The sequence below is a fragment of the Mizuhopecten yessoensis genome, unplaced genomic scaffold (assembly GCF_002113885.1).
Source record: "Mizuhopecten yessoensis strain PY_sf001 unplaced genomic scaffold, ASM211388v2 scaffold11101, whole genome shotgun sequence".
NCBI classification, from domain to species: domain Eukaryota; kingdom Metazoa; phylum Mollusca; class Bivalvia; order Pectinida; family Pectinidae; genus Mizuhopecten; species Mizuhopecten yessoensis.
In genome coordinates, this window is record NW_018408880.1 from 2,611,221 (window position 1) to 2,635,137 (window position 23,917).

General features: G+C 34.9%; 1 protein-coding gene across 8 annotated transcripts in view; it reads right to left on the reverse strand.

Annotated features, from left to right (window-relative positions):
* LOC110465763 (ELKS/Rab6-interacting/CAST family member 1-like) overlaps positions 1-21,008 on the reverse strand; it is a 29,234-nt gene extending 8,226 nt beyond the window's left edge. For 3 of the 8 annotated variants that reach the window (XR_002464650.1, XR_002464649.1, XM_021521831.1), the window contains exons 1-11: positions 20,902-20,992; positions 20,281-20,554; positions 15,644-15,670; positions 10,182-10,329; positions 9,426-9,536; positions 8,463-8,541; positions 7,804-7,918; positions 7,101-7,285; positions 4,919-5,074; positions 2,465-2,626; positions 2,106-2,264 (exon numbers count right to left, since the gene is read on the reverse strand). Coding sequence is in view for 6 of the 8 variants with exons in the window: in XM_021521831.1 (XP_021377506.1) it covers positions 2,106-2,264; positions 2,465-2,626; positions 4,919-5,074; positions 7,101-7,285; positions 7,804-7,918; positions 8,463-8,541; positions 9,426-9,536; positions 10,182-10,329; positions 15,644-15,670; positions 20,281-20,437 (1,299 nt within the window). In the remaining 2 variants the exon portion in view is untranslated. Of the gene's footprint in view, positions 1-2,105; positions 2,265-2,464; positions 2,627-4,918; positions 5,075-7,100; positions 7,286-7,803; positions 7,919-8,462; positions 8,542-9,425; positions 9,537-10,181; positions 10,330-15,643; positions 15,671-16,668; positions 16,766-20,280; positions 20,555-20,901 lie in introns of those variants that run through there. The other 5 variants (XM_021521833.1, XM_021521832.1, XM_021521835.1 and 2 more) reach the window with 5 other exon arrangements.
* Positions 21,009-23,917: the final 2,909 nt, after the last annotated feature.

Here is a 23,917-nt window from a genome sequence, read left to right on the forward strand (position 1 = left end):
TATGTGTAACTTGTTTATGTGATGCTAATGTCTGCTGATGTAACTGTGTATATGTATATCTGCTAGCCCAATCATGTTGTATGTGTAACTTGTTTATGTGATGCTAATGTCTGCTGATGTAACTGTGTATATGTATATCTGCTAGCCCAATCATGTTGTATGTGTAACTTGTAGCGTACATGTGATGTACTGTATCATATCATATTATATTGATATGATTGAGGCTGTACAACGGAGGGCAACTAAGAAGTTACCTGGATGTAAGGAAATGTCCTAATCAGATAGGCTTAAGAGGCTTAAATTACCAACACTGGCCTTCAGAAGGATCAGGGGAGATATGATCGAAGTATTTAAAATGAGCAATATCTGTGATAGCAAGGCAGCAGATTTTCTTAAACGCTGGAACGACAAGGTCAAAAGACAGGGGACAAGGTCCAAAGACAGGGGACAAGGCCCAAGACAGGGGACAAGGTCCAAAGACAGGGGACAAGGTTCAAAGACAGGGGACAAGGTCCAAAGACAGGGGACAAGGTCCAAGACAGGGGACAAGGTCCAAAGACAGGGGACAAAAGGACATTCCGAAAAGCTATTTCCACAGCATTGTAAAATAGATATCAGGGAAAACCTTTTTTGTCTGCGCGTAGACAAAATATGGAACAATCTCCTAGAACAAGTAAATTCGGCACAAACAGTAAGTTCTTTCAAAAACAGATTAAATAAGCATTGGGAAAATCAAGAACTTTTATATAATTATAAGTCCAAAATTCTACAGAAATTGGAACTGTCGTCACAATTGATTTATTTAATGTATTGATATTATTGTATATTTGAGTGTGTAGTGTAGAGTATCTTAAATGATCCTGTACTGGTAATAAACTTAACTTAACTGTAATGTAAATTATCCACTATAAATGCATGCCCTTATTTGGTGATGTTTGGTGATATTTTTGTTATATGAATGTCCTTAAATGGTCAATTTCGGGTGTTGAGTCTCATTTTCGTCCAGTGATCAGCACTTTATTGACCCTGTTATAAAACTGTACAAAGTCCTGAACTTTTAGATACGGGGATCCTCTGGCCCTATGGGTATGCATGTCCATGTGACATTACATACGACTGCATTTCATTACTAAATGATTTACCCAATGTGCAAAAGGCTACAGAACAAGATACATGTGTGTATACCGGTAAATAATGTTTTTGCAACAAAAATTGTAATAGTCATTCTATCAAATAACAGTTTATAGTCAAATATATAGGATCTTACATGAGTTTCCATTTCATATGAGATTCATGTACATGTACTGGTCCTAGGAATGATGTCACAATTGAAGCTTACAACCAATCACAGGGCTGGTAGGTCATATTACATGGGTTAATACGCAAAAAAATATGACATGGGTATATTCACTGGATAACACAGTACATTATGTGATAAATAGTATTTCCAAGTTAACTTAAATATCCTTTAGCCAAGTATAATATTCTGAAATCATACAAAGATACTTACGAGTCAAGTTTAGTATCCTTTAATCAAGTGAAGAATTCTGGATTTAATTTTAGTATCCAAGAGTCGAGCATAGTATCTTGGACTCAGGCATAATATCCATGATTTAAGTTTAGTATTTTGGAGTAAAGTTTACTCTGCCAGATTTGAAGAATAGTAATCCGGAGTCATTTATAGTTTCCCAAGGTCAATGTCAGAGTCAAGGGCAGAACGGACTCTACTAGCAGGGTGTAGGGTTAGGGAGCTCTCCTAAATATAAGTCATGAGTTAATTCATTAACCCATTCAACCCTAAAGTAACAATTGAACCTTACCAAAGCTATGACTGGGTTAGTCCAGTTTGAAATTGTAGGGGTGAATGAGTAAATAATCCTAGAACTTGTTTGGTACTAAAAATATATACTGAATAAATTTGACGTGGAATACTTCAAGGAAAATGTACAAGGAGAAAACGAGGTAAGGACAAGTTTTTTAGGTTGTTAAAAAAAAACTCAAGTTCAAGTTTCTTGAGTTTTCCAAGAATGTACAGAAAAATTGAAAGTTTCAATAATTGATATACCAAATAAAGACGGATATAGTGTTATGTATCTTTGCCGCACCTTTTCAGAGTATAACCTGTTCCTTTCCTGTTCCTTGCGCAGCAGATCCTGAGTATGTTGTAGCTCAAAGCGGGCCTCCTTCTCTTTGTCGCGGAGCTGAACAAGCTCTGAAACATGGCTACCATGGCGGGTCTCTTGACTTTCTCGAATCTCTTTCTCCTGTTAGTAATAAAGAATATTTTTGGAGAACATTTTATGATTTTTTAATGGACAGTAAAGTAGTTGAAACAATACTGCCTCAACTAATTCCAAGACAATGCTCACTGACATAATATCCTTACAAAAACCTGGTTATCTCTGATACATTTTCCCTGACTTTTCTTTCTTTTCTACTGTGTTCACAGTGTTTTTTGACATACCCTGATAAACCGGCTCTCTAGCTCCTGAAGCTTTTGCTCAAGGAGGGCATTTTCTCGGGCTAAGTTGGTACTGTCCTCGGACATCTTGCTCTTCAGATAGCGGTCATGGTCTGCGTTCATCTCAGTCTCTTTTAGCTTCTGTCTCAATAACCTGATTTCTTCCTAAAATTTAAAAAAGAGAAAGGGATGATCATACTTTAGTCTCATATATTTACAGTCGGTCTTGTTAACAGGCAGACTTCTAGAGAAAATATCTGAATTAACAAGGTTAGAAATCAACAAAACATGCCTTTTCCTTGCATACCATGATTGGTTAATGGGGCTTATTAGTCAAATGACAACTTGAAAATAGAGTCGATAGTCAATACTGAAAATATATAAGTCCTGACGAAAGTTAGCGTAGTTGATAATGGTGTGGCCTGAAGCCAACGTCCAGTGTGGTCAGATTCATCTTTTGGGAGAGCCAGTGACAAAAATAGTGCAATAGCTGGGCCTTTCAGTGAGAAGTAAACATGTACAGCACTACGCTGTCGACCGACAACAGTGTCAGTTATGAGTCTGATTTCACACATAACACATTCTTAAATTTACACAGTATATCGCAAGTACCAAATTTATACACTGTACCTCTAATCAGATATTAAAACGAACAGGTTCAATAAGAGCATGCACACACCGAGAGGGTGCCGCTGGGAGATTTCAAACAGCAGAAGGTATGATATCAATAGGTTTAAACGTAAAATAGATCACTCATTTATAAGGATATTTGAGATGCTGTTAGAAGATGATTTTGATTCAGAATAAATGCCTACATGTACCTGTACTTGTATTCCAGAGAGGCTAGAGGAATAAAGTGAGAAGTTACCTTCTGTCCTCGGCTGGAAAGTCATCTTTTGTTAGCTATGACAGCTGCCGCTAAAACGCACGGCTGTATAGTTAAGGATTTCTCCATTACTGATTAAAAACAGCAAGAAAACATTGCCTCTTGCCAATTTATCGACATGAATTGTTCATAAGGAGTATCAAACTATATAATCATGAAGCATTTCGTGGCAAGGTTATAAAAAAAACTTCCTTCACTAAATTGTCCCTTTAAATATGTCAACTTAAAGGACTCGTTCAACTAAATCGTTTACTCTATTTGTTTGTTTGTTTGTGTTTTACGTCCTATTAACAGCAATGGTCATTTAAGGACGTGCCAGGTTTTGGTGGTGGAGGAGAGCCGGTGTTCCCGGGCAAAAACCACCGACCTATGGACGGCCCCACGTAGGTCTCGAACCCGTGACCCTGTGGTGAAGGGCTAGTGGTAGCAGAATGTCAGACGCCTTAACCACTTGGCCACTGCGGCCCCTGGTAACCATGACTTCTATTTACGTCTTTAACATCCTCAGAGCATGTGTACCAGGTGAATGGTGTTGTAACTGAGACACATCTTTCCATTATCAAAGGTTGTGACTTCCAATATAAACAGCTCTTTGAGATATCAAAGTACACACCTAAAGTGTTAACTATATCTTTCACTAATTTTTTCTTTTTCTTTTGAAGGCACTTGATCATAACATTACTGTATTCCGTCTTTGCGTATTGCAGAGTTATCTTCTCTTGTGAGCAGGTATTGATTGTTACGTCATTGGTTTGTGTGAGAAAATTATGTTGTTTTCTCAAAAACTGATGACGTTACTCTCACAAACAAATGACATAACATTCAATACCTGCTCACAAGAGAAGATAACTCTGCAATACGTTAAGACGGAATACATATAACAGGAATATTTTTAATTCCATTTACCTTTCACCTTTATCACTTTCCATAATGAAGGCAAATCTATCGTGACTGCAAATTTTAGGGCATAGCATACCATAAATAGTACTAATAAGATCTAAAGGGCTAAATTAACACTGGTCGAATATGAATTTTATCGGTAAAGGGCAAATATTTAACTTGAATATTTTTTTATTATCTATGGATGACAAATTCATTCTTTCCTTTATGTATATGATTGTACTGAAATTATACCTTTGCACACAATAAATTACAAGGGACAGAAGCTCTTCTCTCACTCACAATAAAGCAAAGTATGACCGTCGTAGAAATATTCTATCCTTGCTCATAACACAGTACAACAAGACACAGAAATTATCCTCTTGCTCAGATCACAGTAAAACTAGACCAGAGAAATTCTACCATCCCTCAAATACAACAAAAAGAGACATTTTCAACTTATGTCAAACAGCATTGATTTTTTCCAAGAAAAATATATCTACAACCCAAAGTTTGCTTGACCTTTCAACTCATCCTGGGTGCTCCTTGGCCTGTCCTTACTTTCCCTGCACTATGAACTCATCTTAAACTTCTTTTACCTTTGATATTATGCTGTTTCCTTGACTTTTGAACTCAACTCAAGCTTCCATACCCTTTGAACTTATCTTACTTTTATTGACCTTTGAACTCACCCTAAGGTCATTAGAAAGCTTGTCCTGTATCTGTACGGTGTTATTGTAGTATTTCTCCTCGATCTCCCGTAGCTGAGTCTCGGTACTTAGACATTCCGAGCGCTTCTCGTCCAAGGCAATCTGAGTCATTTTGTGCTGCTCTGTTCTTTGGTCCAACTGACACATCAGAAAAATTACTGTATTGCAAAGATTTTGATATTGCGATATTTCTGAAAATCATTGCAATATATGTTGCAATATATTGCAAACTTTCGAAATATTTCATAATAAGTTCAATAAAAGTTTAAAAACAAAATGCCTTGGAATAATTATTTGTTTATTATTTAACAACATCACAATAAAAAACATTTAAAATGTGTATTCCTTACATTCATCACAGAATAAAATATAAAACCACAAAATTACAAAAAGAAAGGAAATGTACTGGATTACCGGTATTCAACATGCTTTTTAATGTTTTACTGTTTTTCTCTTAACATCGTTACATATCGATGTTTGATAGAAACATTGCGATATGTCTGTATTGTCATCGTCAAAAAACTATTTCCGATATAACCGATATTAGGATGATATTGCACACCCCTAAACTTGAGTCTCTCTTGAGAGTAGCAAATACCAATTATGAATGTAGGAGGAAGGCAGCAGGAACTTGATACAAAAACAAGAGATCCCAGAGTGATCTTGGCGCCCACCATTGTACCATCTTGATTAGTTCTTTGTCAGTTTGATAATTTCTCTTCTTTTCTCTTATCTGTTTGATCAAGTCATGTTAACAGTAAATTCACCTTAAGGAAACTTTTGATCTAAACTTCATACTGCTGTGTATAAAAGACAACCGTCAAAGTGAGTTTGTCGTTTCACATATTTACTAGTACAGTACTAATGTGAAAGAAATAGCATGGATCATTGCAGTATGAGAAAGATCTGTTTAGTTCTGTCTTCGGCCATTTTGTTTTTCTGATCAGTCTCAAAATATAACATGCACAACGAGGGATCAAGGGGAACCTACATATCAAATTTGAGAAAGATCCCTAGTTATTCCTAAGAAATAGCACTAAATGTCAAAAATCGAAGATGGTTGCTGGTCGGCAATTTTGTTTATCTGAAGAGTTTCAAAAGTAAGCATGAACAATAAAGGACCGTGGGGAACCTGCATATAAAATTTGAGTAAGAACCCTCCAGTACTTTCTGAGAAATAGCACTAACAAACCTTAACTGTCAAAATCAAAGATTTGTTTATCCGATCAGTCTCATAAGAAAACATGCACAACTACATACCAAGGGGAACCTACATGTCAAATTTGGGAAAGATCTCTCCAGTCCTTATTGAGAAATAGCTATTACAAACCTTCACTGTCAAAATTCAAGATGGCTGTCTGTCAGCCATTTTGTAAATCTTATCATTCTCAGAAGTAAACATGCACAACGAAGGACGCAGGGGAACATACATACAAAATTTAAGAAAGATCCCTCCAGTGCTTCCTAAGAAATAGCGATAACAAACTTTCACTGTAAAAATCCAAGATGGCTGCCTGTCGGCCATTTTGCTTATCTGATCATACTCAAAATTAAACATGCACAACTACAGACCAAGGGGAACCTACATATCGAATTTGAGAAGATCGCTTCAGTACTTCCTGAGAAATAGCCATAACAAACCTTCACTGTCAAAATCCAAGATGGCTGCCTGTTTGCCATTTTGTTTAACTGATCAGTCTCAAAAGTATATATGCCCAACTAGGGACCAAGGGGAACCTACAAATTTGAGAAAGATCCCTCTGGTACTACCGGAGAAATGGCGATAGCGATAACAAGAATTGTTCAAGGACGGACCACGGACGCAGGGAGATTTGAATAGCCCACCATCAGATGATGGTGAGCTAATAAACAACTTCTCTACCATACTGATATTGAGTGGACAACCAAACCTAATCAGGACCAGCATGGACGGTTATATAGTCATGTTAATCTTTGAAATTTTGTTCTTTTTCAAAATTGTTGCATTGCTAGCTATACAGGCTATCTGACTTGGCTATCACCTATAAAAGATATGTGTACAATTACTAAATCAGTAACCTTTTCTATGGACTTACCTGAACATATCCTAAAAGTGGAGGTTAGGAAATCTAACTGAAGGAAAATTAAACCTATCAATCGCAGATTAATAGCAATTATTATATACCTGGGTCTTCAGTGTGGAGATTTTTAGCTCTGCATTTCTTATGGCTGTAGCACTCATGTCAAGTTCTCGTCGAGCCTCGCTGACTTGGGCGTCCTTATTAGACATGTCATGCTCTAATGCATCCCGCGTCTTCTTCAAAGCAATTATCTCATCCATTAGTTGTCGTTTGTTGCGCTGGTGATTCACTGTAAAATATGAACATTAAAATTAATTTAAAGGCCATCACTACATCAGTTATAACGGGGAAAACAGAGAGTTCCACATTAGATATGGAGTTTGCTCCCTTCCATAGAAGATGAAGCTATACACCCACTACTTATAAACAACCCTGCACACTAATCAAAAGAATATCGGTTCTCCTTCCCAGTATACACTTTATAATTTCTGTTTCAGTTTTTACAAATTTTCTATTGAAGGTGTGCTAATTTATGAATGTGCTTATCTGTTAAAATGTTATAATGCACTAAAAATAATAATGTTTACAGTGAATTAATTCCAGTTATCTCCCTTTAGTCATTCAACAACTGGTGCTCTTTTGTTAACATTTTTTTCATCAATCAATCCTTGCACTTAGGGGAAGGTTCTTCTGACTACAACTAAGAGGAAGGCTTCTTAAGCTAGAGTTGCCTAGTGCCAAATTCAAATTCTTTTATATTTAATTTTTGATATGATAAACATTACTGCACAAAAATTCATTTGATACCTTCTTCGTCCCTAATTCGTTCTGCCAGTCTCTCCCTCTCACAGATGGACTGAGCGATGGACGAGTCTTTACTCTTACACTCTAACTGAGCATTGTCCATCTCTGACTGCATTGCCTACAAAACCATCACACACATCAATATTTATCACCAGTATGAATGTACATTAAGTACTGTAAGGGACTTAACATATTTTTCAGGGTTGATTTTTTAAAAAGGAGTACAAAATCATCACTTTGTTTTTGTATAGAAGTTCAATATCTTAAACAAACACAGATATTTGATTTAAATTCAGAAATGTGAAAAAAAAAATATAAAACAAATAATGGGACCTCTATAATAGTACTAAAATGATTTTTTTAACATTCCAAATCACGGTGAAATATATGGATGTACCATCAAGTATTTATCGTGCCTCAGGTATCAGTGTGGCAGATATTTATATTTACAACCCTTGTCCTAAATTCACTTTCGGTAAATGAAGTGAATACTTATTTATATTTAGTAATAAGGAAATTTACTTTGAAGGTTGAAGAACAAAACATTGAAGAAGTTCCTGTCGTTATGACAGCAATTATTTTTAAATGGGCCAAAAACAATAAGAAGAACAGTGTAACATATTATGCAGCTGATGAGAATATCAAACAATTTTATTTCTTACTCTTAATTTGACGAGCATTCTTTCTGCCTCAGCAGTCATGTGTGGGTGCATCTCGGTCGCCTTGCGTGCCTGCTCCCGAGTACGCAGAGGTCAAGGTCAAACTAATCATAAGTTAAACATACTGTGTTTTTATGTAGCCGAAACTTTACTGAGAGATCATTGCTTTCAAAGGTCTTTATTTATATATCAAGGACTACATTATAAGTAGTATAAATGGAAAGCACCAGTGTTGGGTCTAGGAAGAACACTTATTGTCAGTAAGGGCGGTCTCTCAAAACAATTAACATATTCTAGGAGAACTACAGCAATGCAATATAGCCATCATCCTCAATACTCCAGGGGTTACGCTCAGTTTCACTCTCTGCACCTCTGGAATATGTCATAGCAACATTGAAGGCACACGGCTAGATATTTGATTGGTTTCATGTTAAAAAATCCTGACCAATCGCTAGGCTGATACTTGTCCTTTGAATATTACAGAGGGGAGACAACGACTTCAAAGCCACTCAATTTTACCATTACAGACCATGAGATTCTTTTGATGTACATTAAAGGATCAAACCAGTCCTCTTGTCTCATCCACAAAGGGTCATACACTGAGCCTTCAAATTTGCTATGACATATTCCAGGGGTGCAAAGAGCCAAAGTGAATATTGAGGATGTATAGCCATCACAGGTTTTGAAATTTTTTCGTGCAATTTTTTTTTCAAACTTTTATTGATGAATCAAATACCTAAAATTATGGGTTTTATGTTGTTATTGATTGTAAAAATTGAAAAAAAATAGAAAAAATACTGTAAGTCTAAATAATTTAAAGGTTATCTTTATTTATAGTTTTAAATCTTATTTAAACAGTCTTTTTATTGTAGCACTTTTCTTGCTTGAAATCTATTGAATTGGACTTTCAGGTCCTACTTTCTATACTGACCACAGTGTAGGAATTGCAAGCACAAAAAAGGATATAGATAGTTGGACTCCAGCTCCAGGAAGTAGATTTGCTGTTGTAGATTTTTTATGTACTCTGCCTCGATGTTTCCTAAGTCATGGGTCCCAGACCCCGACTTATTCAGCTTCCTGTGCAAACAAAATGCTCACTTATAATTAATTACTCAAAACACCAAGCTCATATAGAAGCCAATCTTTAGTATTTAATACGTAACACCTTACTTCTGAGAAGATGAAGTCATGAAAGGGAAAAAAACCCGGAGAGATTAACAATGTTTTATCAAATTGACAATATATCATCATACCTCCTTAATTTGAATGCCATTAAACCTGTGGTCCCATGGTGCAGCCAGTAATTCAGTTTGAACAATATTTTATTTACAAATATGCTGTACATAATATAAAATTATACAGAAAGCCATCTCCCAACAATGAGAAGAGTAATTTAGAGGAAAAGTTTCCCAATCCGATTAAAATCTTCTAATACATGGCTTCTTTAACTTCGTGATGTAGGGGACAAGTTGTGCCATCATACAGCAAATATTTAAGAGAACAGATTAGCCTTACATCTGTCCCAATAATCCAGCAATCTGACAATCAAGACACTTTTGCTGAAATTAGAAATAAAGGTCGCCGGCCCATCGAGGCTCCACTTTGCCACATTCACTCAATTCAAGTTCTATATTTATCTTCACAAAAATATGGGAAAATATTACACAGAACACAAAAAGATTCAGAATGCAGTAAAACCCATTCTTGATTCACACAACCTACCCACTGCTACTTGTCCCGTTAAATGTCGCAGCTAGACTTCCCGTAGATTTCCGCAGTCCAGCACTGGAGCCAGATTTTGACTTCTTCATCTTGTTGACAGAATATTTTGGTAGACCTGCACTGGTTGGGACGTCCGTCATATAGACTCCTAGCACAACAGAATCACAATAAGTGAAAAATTTGTGTAAATGAATAATAAAAAAAATGACGATATGCAATTTTATAAAATTAAAGTTTTTTGTCTGAACTTAAATTATGAAATACAATGTATAATTATTTCATGGTAGTTTGTCACTTTGATTTTTCAATATAAAGAGTAAAGACAGGTGATAAATTTGTCTTCATGACGTCAAAATCTTGCATTACAAACAAAATTCTTCCAAACTACATTAGCCTGGACTAACAATGTGAAACAAAAGGCTCTAATGGCCTGTATAGCTTCATTCCAAATTTTGATGAGATATGTATATGTGAATAGGGATTGAAGGTAATGCTCTCTGTCAGTTCCAAGTTATGACCTTGGTATTAAGTACCCAGGGGTGGAGTCGGATCCCTGAGCTAAGCATGGTACCATGACTGTGTTCATGCTGAGGCCAAAAGAAATTGCTGGTTTCATGTTGCCAAAACCACACTTTTTTTAGTGCCAACCCGATAAGCCATTTTGGCATTCAAGGACCAAATTTGTTTTCAAATCCATCTGATCATATTTTTTCCAGATTTTTTATTTTCTAATTATGGGCTTGAGATCAGAATACAGTATACCCAATAGAATAGGATATCAGCCATACTGTACCTGCAGTTTGTGGGTGTAAAATTGGTTTCGCTGCTATCAATGATTTATTGATGCCATCAGAAGTATCAACAAAAATATTGACTTTAATGATTACAGCATATAATCAAACTACTTTGTATCAGGATTGGAAAGATTTACCTTGATTTCCCTAAGTGGGCCCTGACCCATCTCTTCCATATCCTCCATTTATTAAACATTATTGAAACCCCTTGACCCAGGTATGCTCTTATATCAAATTTGGTATAATTTCCTTCATCAACACAGAAGTAGAGCAGGCTGAGGGCCGCATCTTCCATTGTTCCATTGTTGGCCCAAGGATGTTCCATACCAAATTTGGTGAAATTACCTCTACTGGTACTTAAGGAGTAGCATTTTTAGCATTTATCTTAATTTCCCATATTGGGCCCCATCCTACTGACTGAGGAGGATGTGGTTTATACAACATTGGGTACCCTTCACCTAACAATGCTATAGACCAAATATCCTCAAAACTCCTTCAGTTGCTCCTTCTAGGGAATAGTTGACGATAGACAGACAATACACTCTGTGCCTCAGATTAAGCTCACTTGTCCCTTTGGGCAAGGTAAAGTTATAATAGGGAAGGGCACGGAAGAGTATTTATTGCATTGAATACATTAATCACAAACATTGAACCCTGATAAATTTGTGAACAGAGTATAAACATGCTAAAATGAAAGTAAGTAAAAGATTGAGAAGGTTAATTAGCATTACTGCTAACTAGGATACTGTAATCACATCTATATCTAATGTATTGTAAACTACACATGCTTTAATACACGTACAGCCCTAATACATTACCTGTCAGTGGCCCATACTCAGTTTACAGGACTGTCAAAACCTGGCAGTAGTTTCATTGGGTTTGTATTCAATACACAGGTGTAATATTACCTGTTGATTACCTATCTCAATACACAGGTGTTATATTACCTGTTGATTACCTATCTCAATACACAGGTGTTATATTACCAGTTGATTACCTATCTCAATACACAGGTGTTACATTACCTGTTGATTACCTATCTCAATACACAGGTGTTATATTACCTGCTGATTACCTATCTCAATACACAGGTGTTATATAACCTGTTGAATACCTATCTCAATACACAGGTGTTATATTACCTGTTGAATACCTATCTCAATACACAGGTGTTATATTACCAGTTGATTACCTGTGTCAATACACAGGTGATATATTACCTGTTGATTACCTATCTCAATACACAGGTATTATATTACCAGTTGCTTACCTGTGTCAATACACAGGTTTTCTAATTTACCTGTTGATTACCTCACTCAATACACAGGTGTAATAGTACCTGTCTTAATTAACACATTAGTAACAAGTGGTACCACATTGTTATTCCATTTATCATAAATAGAATTATCAACTTATATAAGTGATTCTATGAGCTCAGATGGAAGTGCATAAGGAATGTTAGTATGTTTGGAGACCAGAACAGCCAGAGAAAACCAGTGTGGACAGGCTGGTTAAGAAATGTTCATGTCTAATCGAGGAATCGGGGAAGAAGTGATATAGTGTATTACCAAACAACATTGAAATGATATAATGTATAAGATAATGACACTGAAATACAGTATTTGAACATTATACATAGTGCGTGGATTTCAGTTCTAAATGAAGAGATTGGAAATGTGTAAAACAAAGGAAAGTTTATACAATGTCAGGTTGGTTTGCTAACTTTTACCATGTCTACATCAAAGGCTTCACAAACGGCAGCTTAAACAAAATATTAACAAAGACAATCGGAACTAATTGGCTGCTAAATCACAAACGTGAAATACACAACCAAGAACAAAAATAACAAACAAATTTTTAAAATTGTACAACAAACAACACAGAACACAAAACTTACAGGAGTATGCACATTATTCCTAATTACTAGATAACTTTTGATCTTTCCAATTCATATAAAATGCTTTCTGTTTCATCAAGTACAGTCCTTGTTATATTGCTACCAGGTAGTTGTACTTGCATGCTCAATACTCCAGGGGTTACGCTCACTTACACTCTCTGCACCCCTGGAACACGTCATAGCAAAATTGAAGGCACACAGAAACTAGTTGATTGTTCACAGGGAAAAAAACTTGACCAATTGCTAGGCTGATACTTTTCTTTTGAAGATTAAAGAGGATCAACACCCCATCTTCAAGTTATGTCAATTTTACTGTTACGCAACTGCGAGATTCTTTTGATGTACATCAAACTTATATTCTTGTCTCTTCACAAGTTGGAGATCACTGAGCCATCGATTTTGTCATGACATATTCCAGGGGTGTAGATTTTGTCATGACATATTCTAAGGGTGTAGTTTTTGTCATGACATATATCAGGGGTGTAGTTTTTGTCATGACATATATCAGGGGTGTAGTTTTTGTCATGACATATTCCAGGGGTGTAGTTTTTGTCATGACATATTCCAGGGGTGTAGTTTTTGTCGTGACATATTCCAGGGGTGTAGTTTTTGTCATGACAAATTCTAAGGGTGTAGTTTTTGTCATGACATATTCCAGGGGTGTAGATATTGTTATGACATATTCCAGTGGTGTAGTTTTTGTTATGACATATTCCACAGGTGTAGATATTGTTATGACATATTCAAGGGGTGTAGATATTGTTATGACATATTCCAGTGGTGTAAATATTGTTATGACATATTCCATAGGTGTAGATATTGTTATGACATATTCCAGGGGTGTAGATATTGTTATGACATATTCAAGGGGTGTAGATATTGTTATGACATATTCCAGTGGTGTAAATATTGTTATGACATATTCCATAGGTGTAGATATTGTTATGACATATTCCACAGGTGTAGATATTGTTATGACATATGCCAGGGGTGTAGATATTGTTATGATATATTCCAGGGGTGTAGATATTGTTATGGCATATTCCACAGGTATAGATATTGTTATGACATATTCCAGAGGTGTAGATATTGTTATGTCATATTCCACAGGTGTAGATATTGTTATGACATATTACACAGGTGTAGATATTGTTATGACATATGCCAGGGGTGTAGATATTGTTATGATATATTCCAGGGGTGTAGATATTGTTATGACATATTCCACAGGTGTAGATATTGTTATGACATATTCCAGTGGTGTAAATATTGTTATGACATATTCCACAGGTGTAGATATTGTTATGACATATGCCAGGGGTGTAGATATTGTTATGATATATTCCAGGGGTGTAGATATTGTTATGACATATTCCACTAGTGTAGATATTGTTATGACATATTCCACAGGTGTAGATATTGTTATGACATATTCCACAGGTGTAGATATTGTTATGACATATTCCACAGGTGTATATATTGTTATGACATATTCCGGGGGTGTAGAGAGTGTAAGTGAGCGTAACCCCTGGAGTATTGAGTATGGTGTACTGGTATGTATCAGACACATGGAGTAATGTAAACTAGACTAGATACTACAGGAAATACACTGACGTTTTATCTAGCCAGGAGGTTGAGAACAGGATAGACAGATTGTAACAATAATAATATCACAGAAACATATTGTAGTATATGGACTCTTAATACATCATTTATGGTCACAAACATCATAATTAAATAGCATGCTTTAGAAATCTGCCAATATATCTAGATCTACTAGTATTTATTTAAATCAAATGACATAACCCTTTCATAATTTTTAAGAAATGCCATTTTTTTTCCTCAAGCTATAAATATTTGATTCATCATCGTCAGGATCTACTGATATATGAATTATCAACTCAAGTCCAGACACTTTGATTTCAGTAGAAGATAGCTTCTGCATAATGAGACTGCAGATATCACTAATGGATTATCACAATTAGAAAAAACTGGTGTTTTGAAAGACAATGTTCACAACACATACAATAATCAGGATCCGTACCACTGTACGAAATGTTAGGGGAAATCGTAAATCGTAATCGCAGAAGGGTTACGTCACAATTCAAGGTGTCTCTGGCATATCTAGGTGCAGTTTGTGCATATCAGATGTAGCCTTAATGTTTAATTAAATTTCCAAAATGACTGAAATTTCATAAGCAAGAAAACCTATCTGTTGGATAAAAATTTGGCTTTTCAAACTGATATCAGATTTAATACTGCTGCATTTTCCCCTCTGGATATACGATTTATAGGAATGTTTGCTTATCTAAACGAGGAGACCTGGACATCCATTTTAACATGTTAATCCAATTGGTTTTGTGATTAAAACATATAAGTACATATAAGTTTCTAATATATGTCCAGCTCATTTACAGGAAATTAACGACAGCAAAGCTCTTTGCTAAGAAAAGAAAGGTTTGAGATGCAAGTAGGCAATCTCTCCCCTCCCGCCCAACAATATTCCACCAATAAAAAAAATATTTAAGTTTATCTTGATTCTTTTTGTCTAGTAGACAAAAATCTACCCAAACCCATTTGAAAAGGGGTGATAAAGACCATATACAGACCATTACCATAGTGCAGCAAAATCTGTCTGTTCTCAAATTTTGTTTTTGTGAAATTTAAATCATTTTGGAATAAAAAAATTTGAGATGGATTGAAGTGAAAGCTTGTGGACAGAGCATGTCTACTTGTCAATCAACAGCGGATGTTTATATCTGGAATGTTACCTTTGTGTGAAGCAGATTCGTTTTCGTCTGAAATAGTTTGTTAACAATTGTACACGAGGTTAAACATACATTCAAATATATTATGAATACTCAACATACATATATACATATACTGCCCAACATAATACCAGTACAATATCTCAGTAAAATATAAAATTATATGATGATATCGGCAAGTTAATGGATTATCTCCCCTTATATATTTTAGTTTAGACATGTACAAAGCTAAGGAATATCTAAAGTTAAGTATTCAGGTATGCAGGAACAAGCAATGTACTGTATTTTATACCAGTTAACAGATGGGGAATATATTGGCAAATCACAGAATATGACCTGTGAAATTATATCAATTTATATTCATTGCATATCATGAGTGATTGCTATAAAGTGAGTCTTTCAATGGCCAGGAGTAAAAATGAAATATACAACAGAAAATCTGCTAATTTGCTGATATGCTAGACATTTTACCAGATCTATTCATTATTGTTTATGAAAAAAATGAAAAATCACAAACACTTTTGAAAAAATATGTAAGAATGTAAAAGAAATAATCATCCAACTGGTTTATTTCTTTGTTATTACAGAACTTCAGACTTCAAGAAAGAAAAAAAGCTTGAGTGGAAGGAGATATGTGCCTTGTATTCAAAAATTCTAGCCTGCCCTTCAATTGAACATAACTGTCACATTGGTCTGTTTTGTTAGAATAAAAAGACTCAAAATTTAATACTCTTGGGAAATTTCAGCTGATCCAGATTCCTCTAAAATTGAATAATTACTTTAGCATTCAATATAGAGAACAAATGTCAGAGACAAACCCAACCAGTTTAAATTTTGATCATGTTCGATCAAGTCTTAGCATACACTGTATTAAACTATGTCAATTTAAAGACCAACAAACCGACTTTATAATGCATGGCATACAGAAAGATTTTTTTATGAAATCCGTACCCTACTGAGATCGATGAACCACACGAAGGTTAAAAGTGACGGCACAAAACTAAATTTCCATACTGATCAGTACTTACCGATGTTTTGGTATTTCACAGACTAAGTTTAGCTCTTTGTTTGTTGGCAAATCTTAAACACTTTAGGGCTATTTACACTGGTTAACACGAGTAAACCGGAAAGTTGCCAAATTTACAATTTAATCCTGTCCTACATCTACCTGTTAATACATTAGACTTGTCCATTTTTTATGAATATTTAATGAGCACTAATACCTAATTTAAATACAAATGCAGACTGACAGAATTACACATCCGTCTCAGAGTGGACATTCTTGAGACTGTCAATCACAATAGCCAAAAGGTGTTGAATGAAATCGCTGATCCGAGCGCAATCTTTTTCAGCTAGATCTGTGATTTACTGATAGACCCCTGCTAAACAGGACCAAGCCTTTGTACCCGAAAGCAGATAGTTCTTAAGATTAAGTCAGGAATCTCCTTTCAGGACGAAATTTTATTGTGCGTTATTTCGTTTCAGGTAAAATTATTTGTTCTTAATTTATTTATTTATTGTTGGTGTTTTTTCCCCAAAATAAAATAAAAACAAAAAATTTGCATAAAATTAACAAAAATACACACTGAATGTGATTTCTAAGCAAAGCATGCATTTTAAAGTAGACCCAATTCGACATGTAGTGGTAGGTGAAATTTGAGATCATCTCTAGTTCAAGGTTTGAAACCTGACCTAGCGGGAATGTACCGAGTCTAGTTTATTGTTTTGTTTAGAAAATAACTTAAAGATTTTTTTCATCAGAAACTAATCAACGATATTTACTGGTACAGCTAGTACATGATCAAATTGATCAGCCTGTTTTCAAATACATTTTTCAGCTCTTTAATACCTTGATTTATGGAGGAATAATCTTAGTTTTGCAGGGTTCAACAAGTAATTAAATATTGTCATACAGAGATATCATGAACAAACAGCGGTTGTGCGGTATCATTATTTGAATTCTAAAGAACTAAAACGACTGGCTCCTTTAATTAGTACTGCCACGCGCAGGGTTTTCGACAGTTGTATTTACAGTCACAGATCCATATATATTCTGATTAGATTCTATTGTTGAAATATTAGGTTCATCTCTTAGACATTTATGAATGATTTCTTTTGCCTGAATTCACATCCTTTATACCCAAATATGCTTGTGCAAAGCTAGACAGGTTTTATACCACATCTCAATATAATGTAAGCTAGTAATATATATATATCTGTTTAAATACCAAGTTGAACCCAAAAAACATACATACCGCAGTTATAGTTTTAAAAGTTACCTTACACAATATTTGTTTTTAGTGTATATTATGTTTAACACTTTTTTGTTTGTTATTCTTAACAATTATGTGTTTGTAGTTCATCAATCCACTACAACTTCTGGTATCAGATGTGGATGTAAAAAATCTATAGTTTATAAACGTATAATTTCTAAAAGGCATTTGGGTGGGGAAAACAGATTACATGACCAAAGTATATACTAATATATACCAGATTTTTAATCAATACATGTATATAAGTCATTAACTCTTACCAATTTTATATTTTTAATTCATAATTGCTCATATTGGTAATTTATTTGATAAAGATAAATTGATCTGAATTCCATTAAATATATTGCAATAAAATGAATTTCTTGTGAAAATTATATGATCATCACATATTTAATCAAAGAAATTGCTGAGTGTAACTTAGATATATACACAATGGCAGAATGTGCCAAAAATTTGAACTACGGTAAGCCTTTATCTTTGAATATTCCAAAAATGTTTTATCAAAATCCTGTTGAATGTGATTACAGTATCAAAACCTATGTATGGATCAAGTTTGAACTTGGCATTGGGTTTGTTGTTTGTACATGGTAACAAAATTTTACCAAAATGGAATAAAATTTAAGTTAATGTGCCAAAATAAAAATGGACAGAATTCACAGAAGGAAGATTATTATAGGGGGTTACACATTCCCTGAATCTGAGGTTATAATAAGCCATACCAGAATGGAATCCGCTAAATATATTAATGCTTCAGAAATGCTGACTTGTAATTCCACTCTTCTATGATACACTGCAATACATGTATTGGAAGGTATCGTAGAGGAGCAGATTTAAAACTCCAATTTTAATTAGATATAGAAATGCTTAGAACGGTTACAGTCCCTTTGTTTCTAACTTTCTGAACTATCTTTTATAAAATTTGCCTCCACTGATGAAAAATAAAGTCAGTCAACACGGGTAGATGGAAATTTACTACGTGTATCATTCCTGTTTGCACAACTTTACTCAATTGTTAAACTTAAACTATTAACCACTGAGACAGAAAGCCAAAGTTTATTAAGGAATATTCCATTGATGATGAAACAAAAAAAGTGTGATTTTTGGGGCAGTTTTCCACTTTCTCTACCGTTATATATTCAAACAGCACTAACCCAAATTTACTAATTTTTTTATTCTTAATTTTAAATCAGCACTGGTATTCCGTCTTTGCGTATTGCAGAGTTATCTTCTCTTGTGAGCAGGTATTGATTGTTACGTCATTGGTTTGTGTGAGAAAATTATGTCGTTTTCTCAAAAATTGATGACGTTACTCTCACAAACCAATGACGTAACAATCAATACCTACTCACAAGAGAAGATAACTCTGCAATACGCAAAGAAGGAATAGTCTAAAAGGATCTATATGATACATGAACTTTATATCATTTTTAATTCTGCTAACACTATACATTTTTAGGTATACCCAAAAAAGGAATACCATAATGAGTTTGTTTGATGTTCTTATTGGTGAAATGTGACATCAACGTTGATGTTTATACCAGTACAAAAACTATCATGTTTGCGTAACTGCATTGCATGAATATAAATCTAATCAATTAATTAGTAAAAGAATTTAAAAGAATATTAAAAAAAATATTTAAAGAAACAGTCTTCATTGACCAGGAAAATAACTTTTATAAGGGAGGTCACTCATGAGTCATGCTAATCCAGATCTGGCTTTACCATAATGTATTTCTTCCTATGTATTACTTACATATTACTTAACAATGAGAATCTCACTATAAAAGACAACTGCATGACACCTTACTAATAGTGATTGGAAAAGAACTTCCCTGTGTTAAAGTCATGCTGAAACACCACTGAATGAGTTTTAGTAACAATTAGTTAAATTTCTTTCTCTCTCCCGTGTTGGTGTAAAGGTTAAAAGTCTACCTTATCATGTAACTTTTCACAGACATTTAAATGCCTTTTGAGAGGTCACAATATATAATCTCCTAAACACAGATGTGATTAAACTTTCCGTCAGTCTTCATGTTGTTAAAGCTGTTGGCGTATATATACATGCCAAGACCAAAAAATTACATACATGTATAAATTTTGCATCTAGATATTCAATGAATTTCGTTAAGCTTTATATATAAACATTAATATTAAACGTCATGCATTCCTGTGATTATTTTACAGTTACTGATGCAAAAACATGCTTCTACATGTTTCTGTTAAAAAAACCTGTTACAAAATCTGCTGAATGGAATATAAAGCGCTATGAAGTTGTGAAATGTGAAATAAAAAAAAATTGTAACATGCGTAAATCTATACACAAGTTGTGAATATTGGTCATATATATATATCCAGCTTTTTACGCACCTCTGGCACTCGAGAGTCTGGTCGGAGATGGACTCCGAGACCTCAGGCCATTCATTCTTGTTGGTGATGGACTTCGTGAGCGAAGGGTTCTTGACCATTCAAGAACGTCTGGTGGTTGGACGCCTATTGGCATGGTAATCCTCCCACTGTCTGCCATACTTTCAATAACTTATCAAATATTTCAGTTGATTTGCCTTAAGACTTTTTAGAGTGACTTCATACACAACGGCTGTCACACAGGTTCTCTAGTATGGTCTTGTTATGGTCTAAAATACTTCAAAAAAAAGTTCAATACACACAATGAGTAAAGCCACCCAACACACAATTCTTGTCGTTTGTGAAGCCTTTCAGTGTATCAATCACCGCTATGTGATAGTAGGCTGATACTTGTATTAACAAACTTTTGACATACATAGAGGTATTACTTGACACAAAAGAGGCGGAGCTTCAGATAGACCCGCTCTTGAAGGGGTGGAAAGGTTTACAACAACAAGTTAGACTACTGTAGGTACAGCCAGGGACGGGGGGAATAAACGTGTGAACATTTGAGTAGGATACGAAGGGAACACAGATGCAGATGAAATATAACTAGTCTTTTATTATGCAAATGCATCAACCTACCTCCCTGCAGTTTCTCTGAAGACCTAAGTCCATCTACTTTTCCAAATGTTGATGTTATCCGGGACATGATTTCCAAAAAACAAGTCGCGATCTGTTTTCCCTGGCCAAGAATACCTCGGACGTTTAGCATGCCCACAACGTTTCATAAGAAGAATTCCGAATGTTGTTGTCCATTGGCAACGGGTGTTATAAAATTCTAAAGAATATTAGGCGGAACGAAACAGATGGCTGCAGGTACAGAGGTCAGCGTCCGTGTCTTCTTTCCTCCATAAAAGCATGTCTATTGAACATATTTAGACTTTCTGATTATTTATCAACATCATGTGAAAATATTGCAAATGTTATATTTACAGTGATTTTCAACATAACCTGCTATGTTGGCATAGAAATTTAGATGAAAAGAATTAATATATTTTTTCTTCTTTAAAGTCCAAAACTGGTCCAAACTTTAAAATATAAAGTACCGTATTTTTATCAGTTGTAACCAAATGAACTGCATCAATGTTTGACAAGGATACAATCTATTTGCCAATTATATCTAGCACTAACCTAGTGTTACTTTAACGAATTCAATCATCTGCACCAAAGTTTTAACATGAATCGAGATATTGGCTGATGACGATATACGATATATCATCATTTGGGGTGGCATTCTTACTGAAAATTGAACTTAACCCCTATACCTGTAAAACTACTCTAAACACATTAACTGATATCGCAAGTATAGCTGTTACAATCAAATTATCAGGTCTCTACGGTCAACACATGAGATAGTATGTAGAACTATATAGGGAAATCGAGACTGGTCTCAGCACCGTTTTTTTCCACTGCAAAGAATCAATGTTGAACCTCTAGGGTACCTTTCACAAATATTGAAGGATACCGAGTACTTAGATAGACTAATCTAATTCCGTGAGGATACTGGTTAATCTTATTGAAGATACTGAAGGCCATGTTAATGAATGTTAACACTGCACCAAAACGTTAACCAACACTGGCGATAACGCGGCGGTAAATATGGATTTGAACAATCGGGGATGAAGAAAAGGAAAAAAAAGTTTTAAATAATGTAAAGTAATAAAGACTTTAATTTACCGATACCTTTCAGAGATGTGTAAAGCCGGAAGTAAATACGCCCCTGGTCCTTTATACGTAACTTATAGGCTACTTGTCGACAAGATTGAAATTATTTTGTGTGGATAAAAGTTATAAAACCCTAAATCACATTAATTCATTACAGACGACAAAAAAAATCGGATTTCTATAAAATCTTATATTCTTACGCGAAATTAATGTTGTGAAAAAGTTCAAGCGAATCAAAGAAATAAACCGTTTTGCACTAGGCCTATCATTGTTACTGCCTTATTCATATCTTTCATGGTTAAACCTTTAAGAGTTATTTCCCTTACACCTACATCTGTTACTAAGGAGGGACTTCCAGTTATGTTGGATTTCGACCTTATGTAATTAGTTTAACACCTAAAAATGATCCCAACCAATATAATGGTTGATATCAATAGTGTTAGAGAAGTCCAAACCCCCAATATGTACGGTTTTGAATCTCTAGCATAACGTTACATTCGCCCTTCAGACATGTGAGCTAATAAGTTCTTCATTGATATGAGGTAAACTCTATATTTCTTCACCCCAGGTAGCTACTGGTCAAAATAGTGACGATCTTTAAAGCTCTATTTTTTCTATCCAAAGTAGAAAATAACCTTTCACTTCGCAATCTCTCAAAGTCGACCTTTGACTTCAATATAATATTTTAGATAATATACATATGACTTGTAATTGTCTCCGTAATATACTTCAGAAATACATATAATAAGCATGTACAGTTGAAGATCTAGTGAAGATGAGAAATGTTTAAAAAATAATTGTCACTTTTTCCATTTTTTTTTTTCAAATCCAGGAATTTGTTGTAGTTTCTACTGTATGCGCGTGCGGTGCAAACATTTGTCACGTGATACTTCCTTTTTAGCTTACCTGGCCCGAAGCGTATGCCGTGCTGCGGTATCAGGCCCATAATGTTGATAAGGGATACCAACTTTGTTCAATTAATGACGTTGACTTATATTCATGGTCACAGGGGTCAAATATATTTCAAACCTCTTAACGACTTCTGAATAACCAAAACGCCTAGAGTGGCTGTATTTTGCCAGTGACATGCGCGGATAAAGGGCTTCCAGGTTTATTCAAATCAATGACCTTGAATCATATTCAAGGTCAAAGGGGGGTCAAATATGGTTTATGTCTTTAAACGGCTTCTTCTGTATAACCATAAGGCCCAGAATGTTGATATTTAGCCAGCAGCAGGCTGGTATGAAGGACTTCCAAGCCTGTTCAAATGAATTACCTAAACTTTTACTTAAGGTCACAGGGGTCAATTATCTTTCAAACAACTTCTGAAGAACCAAAATGCCCAGGGTGATATTTGGCAAGTAACATGCTGGCATGAAGAGCTATCAAGCTTGTTCAAATTGGGCTACCAAATTGTTCAAATCAATGACCTTGACATATATTCAAGGTCACAAGTGTCAATTCTCTTAAAAAAACTTTCAAACAACTTCTGAATTTTGACCAGTAACATGCTGGCATGAATCGCTATCAAGTTTGTTCAAATGAATGACCTTGAATTACATATCCAAGGTCACGTGAGTCAAATGCTTAAAAACAAAAGGCAAAAAATGTTGGTATTTGGCCAGTTACATGCTTGGATGACTGACCTTTCAAGGTCACATTTAGTCAAATGTGTATACACTTTTAAATGACGTAATCTCAATAAACAAAAGGTCTAATGTGGTGATATTTGGCAAGGTACATGCTGAGATGAAGGTCTATAAAGTTTGTTCACCATAATGACCTTGTTAGATTTTCACAGGGGTCAAATGTGTTTTAATTAGGTTCTTTTGAATGATTTATAGTCACAAATACCGATACTTTGCCTGTAGCTTTATTTTAGTCAATTTTTAAGGTTAAGAGTGCGATACTGGGCCATTGTGCCTCTTGTTTA